Source organism: Scleropages formosus, chromosome 1 (assembly GCF_900964775.1).
Source record: "Scleropages formosus chromosome 1, fSclFor1.1, whole genome shotgun sequence".
NCBI classification, from domain to species: Eukaryota; Metazoa; Chordata; class Actinopteri; order Osteoglossiformes; family Osteoglossidae; genus Scleropages; species Scleropages formosus.
The window spans coordinates 13,768,630-13,778,423 of NC_041806.1; the positions used below are offsets into that span (position 1 = coordinate 13,768,630).

General features: G+C 43.4%; 2 protein-coding genes across 2 annotated transcripts; one reads left to right on the forward strand and one right to left on the reverse strand.

The window, feature by feature from the left end:
- Positions 1 to 119: 119 nt before the first annotated feature.
- On the reverse strand, positions 120 to 2,707 carry LOC108937844 (uncharacterized). The gene is given in 5 exon segments (XM_074559715.1): positions 120 to 317; positions 320 to 399; positions 499 to 650; positions 1,710 to 1,915; positions 2,686 to 2,707. Coding segments are annotated over 5 exon segments (639 nt in total). The 3' UTR covers positions 120 to 138.
- Positions 2,708 to 2,742: 35 nt separating this feature from the next.
- slc7a6os (solute carrier family 7 member 6 opposite strand) lies at positions 2,743 to 9,432 on the forward strand. The gene is made up of 6 exons (XM_018757994.2): positions 2,743 to 2,973; positions 3,979 to 4,338; positions 5,418 to 5,624; positions 5,899 to 6,034; positions 6,907 to 6,987; positions 8,903 to 9,432. The coding sequence occupies exons 1-6, from the start codon at positions 2,782 to 2,784 to the stop codon at positions 8,965 to 8,967; spliced, it is 1,041 nt and encodes a 346-aa protein (XP_018613510.2). The 5' UTR covers positions 2,743 to 2,781; the 3' UTR covers positions 8,968 to 9,432.
- Positions 9,433 to 9,794: the final 362 nt, after the last annotated feature.

Below are 9,794 nucleotides of genomic sequence, written 5' to 3' on the forward strand. Positions count from 1 at the left end.
TCGAACCCCAGACCCACCGGAGAGCAGGACTGTGGTCCAACCCACTGCGCCACCACGCCCCCTGCACTGTTTCATCCTTCACACATCTGAAACAATAAGCCCTTACGCTGTAGCCCCCAGCAGCACACACCAACCTCTTTAATCTTTTAAGTTATCATGGAAACCACAGAGAAGCCCAAGCAGCTCACCCATCCTGGCAGAGTCATTGGCATCGCTGGGGCTGGGTGACAGCGAGGCCCAACACTCAGTGACTCGCAGGTGGAAGAAGTCCTGTGGTTCGGTTACTCGCAGCTTCACAAAAGCTTTCTTTCCAAGATGGAGCTGTTGAACACCTGTGTATATCTGCTGTCCGTGAACAAGCTGAACACGACCATGGCATCCACTTGGATCACCGTCTCTCTGAGCAAAGAAAACTCACACTTGATAATGTATTGAAAGTGGCGGTAGGAGTTGCTCATGTTCACACATTAATCCTTACACAAGTCTGACTAGCCTCACCTTGAGAAGGGAACGATGGGAAAAGGCAGAGTGACACGGCAGATGGAGAGGTAAGCACACTTGTACTCTACTGTAACGGCAGGGTGGCGAAGGACACTGTCATTGGGGTGTGACTGCAGAGTCTGGGAGTACGTAATGTGAGTGAGGTTCTTCTGTAAGAGAAAGAGAAACACGTCACGTCATATCAGTTCAGGGTAAGTACCTTGATAATCATACAACAAGTGTTTTAACCAAGGCTAGATTTTAACTCTAAATGCAAAGGCTCACTGCACTTGGTATAAAACATTTAAATGTCCATAACTGTAGCAACTCACTGTCCAATAGCAGCAGGCAAGCTATTACCAGTGCATGCCTTAGGGGGGTCAGTCTGTGTGTTTCACTAAAGAGGGAGTGGACTGCACTGTAAATGAAGTGTGTGCAAGGCGCTGTAACATCAACATGGAAGACAGTAGATGCTGGTTTTTGCATCCAGCAGTCCTCTTTGCTCAGTTTCCTTCTTGGCTGACCTCCGGGAAGCGATTTAGCGGTTTACTGATAAGAGAAGTGACCCAAATCATGCCGACACACTCAGACGCCACCGTGGACAACTCATTCTTTCAGTCACACAAAGGTCCATTGTGCTCCATTGCTGTTGTGAAAGCCCCTGTATCAATGTTGTAATATCTGCAAATTGTTTAGCATTCATATATTTATTATATATGACCGTTCTTACAACTTAAACAGGTTCAGTAATAACTGATTTTGACAGATAAATAAGGTTCACCTGTAATAAGAATTCAGCTAATGCAGTGAGCAAGAGAAAGTTAAGCATAATTAAGATCAAGAATTAAAAAGTATGTGTGTCTAAACAAGAACCAGAGCTAAAGAGTTCCATGAGAAAGAACGTGAGCAGCGACCATAAAGAATCCATTTTCACCCTCTGAAAGCAGCATGGAACATTCCCAGCAGGACAACCAGTGTGATGCACCAGGTTCACGTGGCACACATTTGGTTTCAGGGCTGGAGAAACATTTGCTTTTCTGACTTCAACAGCAAAAGAGGAATGGAAACATACTTGTGGAACAGAAACTGCTGGTAGTGCCCCTGAAAGCTGACCATGCTCAAGGCTGAGGGAGCAACTTTGGTTTACTGTGGTCCTCACCAAATGAGGGTGCTGCTCCTCTGCTTGTCACTGGACCAGGAGGTAACAGAGTTCTAGGTGCAGAACTCACCTCGAGCAGTTTTCCACTGCAGCAGATGTATTTCTTTTTTGGGGTCCGAACCATGTAGGACACCCCAGCAACAGTCTCCCGTCGTACTTGGCACGTCCCGTTCCCAACATGTAGTTCCTCCAGCTTAACGCTATGGTACATGAAGAGGTCCTCAATCACCACGATGGTGATGAAGTCTCTGCCACACATGACGTTAAAGGTTGCCACTGCGGCAGAAGAGAGAAGCAGCAACATCAGCATAGCAGGGTGGATGTTCCAAACCCCACAGACCAGAGCACTTCAGATGTAATAATGGAATGGAACTGAAACAAGGAAGCACAATGACATTGCTTCATCTCACATAATCGTTTCGCTCCGAGTTATTCGTGAGTTATGGTTTACTACGTGCTTTTCAAAAACAGCAAGAGAAGAGAGTGACAACAGTCCACTGAGAAAATCGGCAGGATTTTTTGGTGCTACTTTTTAAGAATCTTATTACTAATTAAGCGCAGGTGTTAAAAGCTCCGTGAAGTTCTAGGTTAGGCTTATTAGATTGGAAATACTGAATATAATATTGGGCATGTAACATAGGAACTTGTTATATATGCTGTTGCAGCAGGTGCCAGTTTTAGAGCGCACCGGAAAAAAAAGCTATCCCAGATAACGTAAGTGTATAAGTGCAGTGTTCTCTGTTTAAACAATCATTTTAGAACTGGGATTGGTTTCTAAACAGACAAATTTGTCCTATTTTACCGTAAAGATCCTAAAAAGAAACAGTTCAAGTTACAGTTATATCGTGCCATAACCACGTGATTAACGTTCTGCATCTGGTAGCACTGACCGAGACTCCTCACAACACTTTTTCCATAGCCGCTTCCGCTAATTACCATCATTTAATGAGTAGACAGTCGCTGAACCGGTTCCCAGGAAAAGTACTAACGAAAATATTCCGCCCCAACAACTTGATACTCCGCCCCTAAAGGCAAACTTATTGAACCTCTCCCAATGCGCATGCCCATGATTCGTGAGAAACGGCTCCCTCTGCCGACAGCCCTCGGATAGTCTTGCATGCTATGCGCGCCACAGAGACGAAATGAATCCGAACTCCACAATCCTTCGAGTGAAACGGAAGCGCGGAACGGACGCTGCCGATGCCCTTTTGCTGGCTTGTAAGCGTATTCGGCCCGAGTCCTCGGCGCAGTCGGCGGGGGTGCCTACGTCGGAGCCCGGCGACGGGGAAATAGAAAACTCGGTCTTCAAGCTGGTGACCACAGTGCCGTCCCAGGTACAGGCCGCAGACGGAGCCTCGGTGTTGCGTGACTGTAGACACGGAAGCGGAGGGGCCTTGCTTGTATGGTAAACGGGCGTCTCATGGTAAACTCGTTTTTAATAGCCTGAGTTATCAAGTCTCTTTACTTGTCGCAATAGTTGTTGTTGTTTTTTAAAAGAAAAACGAATACTACAAGTAATTAGGTATGCAGTCAATAAATCAATAAATGCACAGCTGTTGAGGTTGGTCTCTTGTTTTGTCACATTCGTGCAAAACTGATCAGACTGATGTGTTTGACCGCATTTTTAGGTTTTGTATTTTATTTAACTTTCCTTCATAACGACAGGAGCACCAGCAGCAGCAGTAACACCTGTCTGTACCTGTAGCAATAACACATATCTTCTTGCCTCTTTCTGCAGACCTGTATGTTCTCAGACTTAGTGTTAATAATGGCTAATAGAAATAATATGTTGTTGTTCTGTTACCTAGGTTCCTGCAGATTTATTACTGTGAATAAGATGGTCTTAAAGACTTGTCCAGGATTTCTTATGGCCTCAGGGGACTTTGTACTGTTTCTTACGTCTGTCCTCATCTCCTCTTCAGTTTGATCGGCTGGAACCCTGAAACCATGTTTCTTAATTTATTTAAAAAAAAATGGATTAATCTTAACACTTTAAGAGTACATTTCATGCAGTTATCTGTACAATAATTACCTGTGTCCATGCCTGGATATTATACTATTAGTTCTTGTGTCAATGTGTGTGTTAATCACCAGGGCAGCTCCTGCTGTTATACCTCAGTGTATCACCTTCTTCGCTTTCTGTCGGTTCGTTTTTCTCTGCTTCTAAGCCGAGTCGGTATTGAACTCATGTCCCAGTAACATAACTGGCAAAAGGACTCACTTGCTGAACTGGCGTCTCAACGCCACATGTGCTCACATTGGCATTTTGAGCTCTGCCCATTATGTCACTCTGTCATGAGCAACAGGGTCAGTTTCTGAGTAATAACTCTTTGAACCAGGATGCTCCAGTCCAGGCGCATATCCAGGAAGCTCTGTCTCGGCCCCGGGTGGTCCACGCCCTGTGCCCAGCCGCTGGCAGTGCCCAGAGGATTGCTGGGGACCTTCGCAGTGCCAAGTGGCGTGTCAGACAGGAGGAGCGCTATCGCATCCTCTCCAGTCACCGAGCTGGATTTGCCAGGGACTCTGCACCCCTTGCTGGTATTGAGGCTGGCAATCAAGAGAAGTTCGATGAGGAGCAGGTGGCGCCACCCCAAAGTGGAGCCCCAACGGTGCCAACAAATGATGCAGACATCTGGCTCCTCGGAGACCTTCAGGTGTTTGACATCGTACGTGAGGAGGACGAAAAGGCGTCTTATCAGGTCAGGACTGTTCACAGAGAAGCTTGACAAACTTCTTTCATGTGGTGTCTGTTCACAGAGTCCTGTTGCCACATTAGTGGTTCGGGATGGGGTTTTGAGGTTCTGTGACTGCACTATTGTTCTCAGAACAGTGACCCACCACTCCTCCACCAATAAGCCCAATGGTGTTTGGCCATTGCGTTACATAGTCCTTTTTCATGAATCAGCTCCTGCAGCTAGTAAATGTCATTGTTACCAGTAGCATTGTCCGTAAGTCTCCGTGGTGAAAATAGTAACAAAGAACTGTAAAACACAATCTTTATTTTGTATGGGAGCTTCAGACAGCTTTTCACAGTGCTTTACAGAAAACAAGACTCAACGATAAGGTAAATATTTATGTAGATGTTTATAAAAAAATTGTTTTAATATACAACCCCATAAATACAATGTTAAAACAAAAGTCACAAAATTTAACAAGAGATATGACAAGGAGGACTCAGGTATCATTTGAATGAAAATGAAGGTCTGAAGGCAGAGCAGTTTTTACCTGGCGGTACAATTATTAGCTTTTTAAACTGGACCTGTAGTGCATAACCTGTTTGCTAAGGGAAATAAAGGAATTTAACACAAACCCAGGATGAAGGTCCTGCCCACCCCAGTGTTTAATGTTCTTTACCCTGACAATGTGCCTGGCAGGTGTAACTGAGAAAAGTGGACACACCTGAGTCCTTGCAGGATCATGTCTGCTTATCTACATGATCATTGGATTCCAGTCCTGTAGTGTATGTATGTGGTAGGTCTGACTGGACCTAATTTAAGCCTTCAGCAAAATGTGACCTGAATGTGATATCATCCAAATAACTATCCTTTCCCTACAAAATGCTGCCTGTTCATTTTAAATCCTGTAACTTTAGTGTTCGGATCATTCAATGACACAGCTTCTTAAAATGGACCCTCAGGTGTATATTAATAGAGTTAAGTTGTATTTTTGCCTTTTTGAATTTTTTAATCAAAAATGATTATCCTCTAACTACACAATTAAAATACTACAGAATTAGTTTTGAAACTTTTATAGTTTACTAGATTTTCTTATGTCTCAGCCGGTGACCTCTGTCCCAGATGAGATCCTTTGCAACTCTGTGAAGATGATCCGGGAGAAGCTGACTGTATCGGGAGACGGTGTTGGTGCTGACCACCGTGAGAAGGATGATGACTACGTCTATGACCTGTACTACCAGGAGATGGCCAGTCCTGGCTGGATCCAGGATATCTTGTCTGTGAAGCTGTACCAGCAGGAGGGAGAGCTGGTCAGTGTGCTCATCCATTGTGCACCCCTACACATCTTCCACATCACATCACCTTTGCTCAGGCCACTGCATCTGTTGTGCTGTTCTGTGGATCTAGTGTATAGACGTCATGTTGAGGGCTGGTGTTTGCATATCTACGCTTTGGAAAGTCTCTCCTTGTCCTTGTGCACTGTGATGGATTTGTCATGTTGAAAGGACACCACATCCAGGATGTGTTGCAAGCTCCACCTGGTGTCATCTGCTTGACTGATGGCACGACTTTCTATGCTTCCAGGTGCCAGAGGAGAACCCTGAGGAGGAAGAGATCTATGAGGATGAAGATGATGAAAATGAAGAAGGAAACTGGAGGAATGACTACCCGGATGAGGAGGATAGTGAAGATTACAGTGATACGGAGGAGCGCTACATAGGTGAGGGTCTTGCCCACATTTCCTGTTGGCCTGGATATAATCAATTGAATTTTCAGGTTGTGCCATAATATTTACATGTGCAGTGGATCTGTTTTTGCACAGTGATCAATGGCTCACCCTCTTACCTCTTAATATTGGTTCATTTTTACTACAAACCAGCTCATTCCATAAACTATACCTCGGTGCACAATGTCACGTCATGTTGGGAATTGTGGAGAGTCTTTGTCAGTGATCACTACCACAATCTCACTTGTCAGACTACTCCTCAGTTGCTGTGTGAAAGTTGTGGTCCTTAATCCCCCCCCACCACCAATTCTTTGAACAGAACAGTATAGACAGTACAAGTGACTCTTGGCCTGAACTGGCTGGTTGACACATCCATTATGGTCAAAAGGAATGTGAGTCTGCTCTACCTACAGGAACCAGGTACCAATCAATTTTTACAGCCCAGCAAGAGTGCTGTGCTGCTCCACCTCTGGCTGCATGATGGTCTTCCTAGTGGGTCCAAATCTGAAAGCCTTTATGTTCTCAATTTTGATTTGGTGAGGCTGAATGCATGCTTTCTCCCTCAGAACTCCTGAATCCCTCCAAGCATTCAAGAAGGGTTTCAAACCCATCTCCTTCAGAGCTAATTTTTTTCCTGACCCCTTTTAGCTACATAAATAATCATAGCACATGGTCTTGGACTTGTCTGTACATTTTGTATTTGAAGACACACTGGTCTTGAACTGACATTCATCTGATGCTCTTCTGTTTAGTCAAAGTGTCTTACAGATAAGTGAATCAATGCAGATGGTGTTACTGTTCCAGATGATCTTTGCTGAAGAGCTCCTCTCTAATGCTCCTAACCTTTTCCCCATGTCCCACTGCAGGGTTTGAAGACCAATCGTTTGGCCAGAGGTCATGGGGAAGGTACCGGCAAACTGTACTCCGGGAATTTGGTGATAAAGGAGGTGATGATGATGAAGATGAATACTTAGACTCAGACTGAGACACATGCTGTGGGTGTTTACTCTGTATTTGTGTGTGTATGTGTGAGTGGAGGAAGAAAAAAAGCTGTTTGCTGTGTGTTAAAACTGTGTATTTGACATAGTTCTTAGGAACATTGTATACATATGGAAGTATGTTTTCTATTGAAAAACTAATTGTTCTGTTGTAAGGTGTCGAATGGTAGTGTGGCCAAGACTTTTTTTTTTTTTTAAGCCCAATAAAATAAAGATGTAAGAAATTTGGATTTTGCAACATGCAGCTGCTGCAGTTTTTGCTGGATGAGCAACAACGAGGATAAGCTGTCGCTAACTAATCCGACTCTGAACCCTGCCCCCAGGACACTTTACCTGAACACGCACGCTACATGGCAGCAGAGCTGGCTGTCTACTTGCTCATCATTTGTATAACATTCGTAAAGTTGCCTTCAACAGGGTATACTGAATTGTGTGCAAAATATCCTGCGATAAAACTGTCCAGGATAGCAGGTAGTTTAGTAGTTATAGCCATTGTGCTTCTATTCGAAGGTTTGAATTCCCACTCCTGCTGTTGTAATCTTGATCAAGGTACTTACCCTGAACCAATACAGTAAATATCTGCAGTGTAAATAGTTAAATCATTGTAAGTAGCTTAGGGTAAAAAGCCAATTATGTCACCTTACACAAAAGTGGAAGACAGTCACAATTTCTACCAAAACAATGTTTCATTTCGTACCTCATAGTGCTAGACCTCCCCTTCATTTAATAAAAGAGCAATACAATGTATAAAATCAATGTTATTCACTGTAGTGTCGACAACTGCTTATCCCAGCCAGGGTCACAGTGAGCTGGTGCCTACCTAGCAACACAGGGCACAAGGCTGAAGGGGGAGGGCCCATTCCCTGGATGGGATGCCAGTCTGCCACAAGGCACCCCAAGCGGCACTCAAGCCCTAGACCCACTAAACAGCAGGCAGAGGTCAAACCCACCACACCCCCATGTTGGCTAAAGTAACACAGACACAAAAGTGCATGCTGAGAAAGTGCAAATAGACCCACACAGGGCTGAAGATGAAAAAGGTTGTATTTCACAGGTATGATTGTGTAGCACGAATAAGTTCTAGAAGTTCTGCACCAAGCTCTCGCAGTGGAGCCCACAGCACTAGAATACATTTCCATACCAGATATGGAAGAGTAATCAGCCTGAATTCTGTAACATCAACAAAGAATTTGGGTTGTGGTATAACAGAAAGGGCAGAGTGCTTTGGCACACAAGGATGATAAAGGGAGTTACTACCATTCACTGCAGCCATTTCCAGAGAAGCAAGGCCTTAGGGGTTGCCAATGTAACAGTAGAGGGGTAGGACCTTATGTTCATTTTGATCAGCATGTTGAAGGTCAACTGGGTAACAATTATAACAAAATTTGATGAGACAGAGGTCATTCTTGGTCCAAAGGACAGATGGGACACCCACATTTGCTGGAGAAGTTAAGGATAAGTACAGTACAGTATGGTGGAAGTGAGTTATCACCTGGTAACCACCAGCTATTAAACCTGTGTCCTTACAGTGGGAAAGTATTTTCATCTACACAGAGCAGGAGCTTCTACTCAAGCGTTTACAGATATGGTCAAAGTCTTGAGTAATGAAGATATGTGTAAAACATGGGGGGGCAGGTATAATCATTTATAAGGAGTGTGTTTCACCCTCCACTTCATAGAAAGTTTCAAGTTTCACATTTTATTTTCATATGTATTTGAACACAGTGCTTCAATTTTCTATTACCACAATAAAATACATTGAGTGTATAGGGTTACAAAGGAGGGCAGTGGAAAAATATACAACCTTATTTCCAATAAAGCTGGGACAGTATTGTAAAAAAAATCTTTTCCTCTTCCGTTTCAGCTGCAGGAGACCCTGAACAAAATACTCCCAAACACACGAAGACTTCTCACAACAACATCAGCTGATAGGAGAGTTTCAGGAATTGGGTGTCTCCCCAATCAGTCTTTATTGGTGGCTTTTATTTGCCAAGCTCATATATAATTCATTACAGGGCGTTACAACAGGTGTGTTCAATATTTTCCTGCTTTTTTTGTCTAATGACTTTCCAGTCCTTTGTTCTTAAAACTCCTCACCTTAAAGCTGAACTATCCAACCCCCATCATCCAGCTTAAACTTACATTACCTTAAACTGACCTCGTTCCAGGCAAGGCAGGACCACCGGCCCTTTATGACATGCTCTTGATGTCCACAGCCTGCCTTTATCAGATAACCTCTGAGCTGGTACCTGGTACAGCCTACTTCTTACGCAATGGTCTTACATTCCACAGCACAAAGCACAGACTTAAACACTATAAAAATATTACTAGTTACTATGTTTAAGAATTTCTATACAGTGCCATGAAAAAGTATTTGCCCCCTCCCTGATTTTTTTTTTGCATATTTGTCACACTTAAATTATTGAGATCATCAAACAAATTTTAATATTACACAAAGATAACCCAAGTAAATACAAAATTCAGTTTTTAAATGATGATTTAATTTATTAAATTAAATTATGAATGAACTGTGATTAACCACATTTTTTGGAAAGCTGAGTTAAATTTCACTTGCCACACCCAGGCCTGATTACTGCCAGACCTGTTGAATCAAGAAATCACTTAAACAGAACCTGTCTGACACAGTGAAGCACATCTCAAAAAGCAACGCATCATGCCACGATCTAAAGAAATTCAAGAACAGATGAGAAACAAAGTAACTGACATGTATCAGTCTGGAAAGGGTTACAAGGCCA

Excerpts from the sequence above, each read along its gene's own strand:
- slc7a6os (XM_018757994.2), top strand. The coding sequence starts at position 2,782 with ATGAATCCGAACTCCACAATCCTTCGAGTGAAACGGAAGCGCGGAACG. Across the intron at positions 5,625-5,898 it reads ACCAGCAGGAGGGAGAGCTG|GTGCCAGAGGAGAACCCTGA; the intron begins GTCAGTGTGCTC and ends CTATGCTTCCAG. Across the intron at positions 6,035-6,906 it reads TACGGAGGAGCGCTACATAG|GGTTTGAAGACCAATCGTTT; the intron begins GTGAGGGTCTTG and ends GTCCCACTGCAG.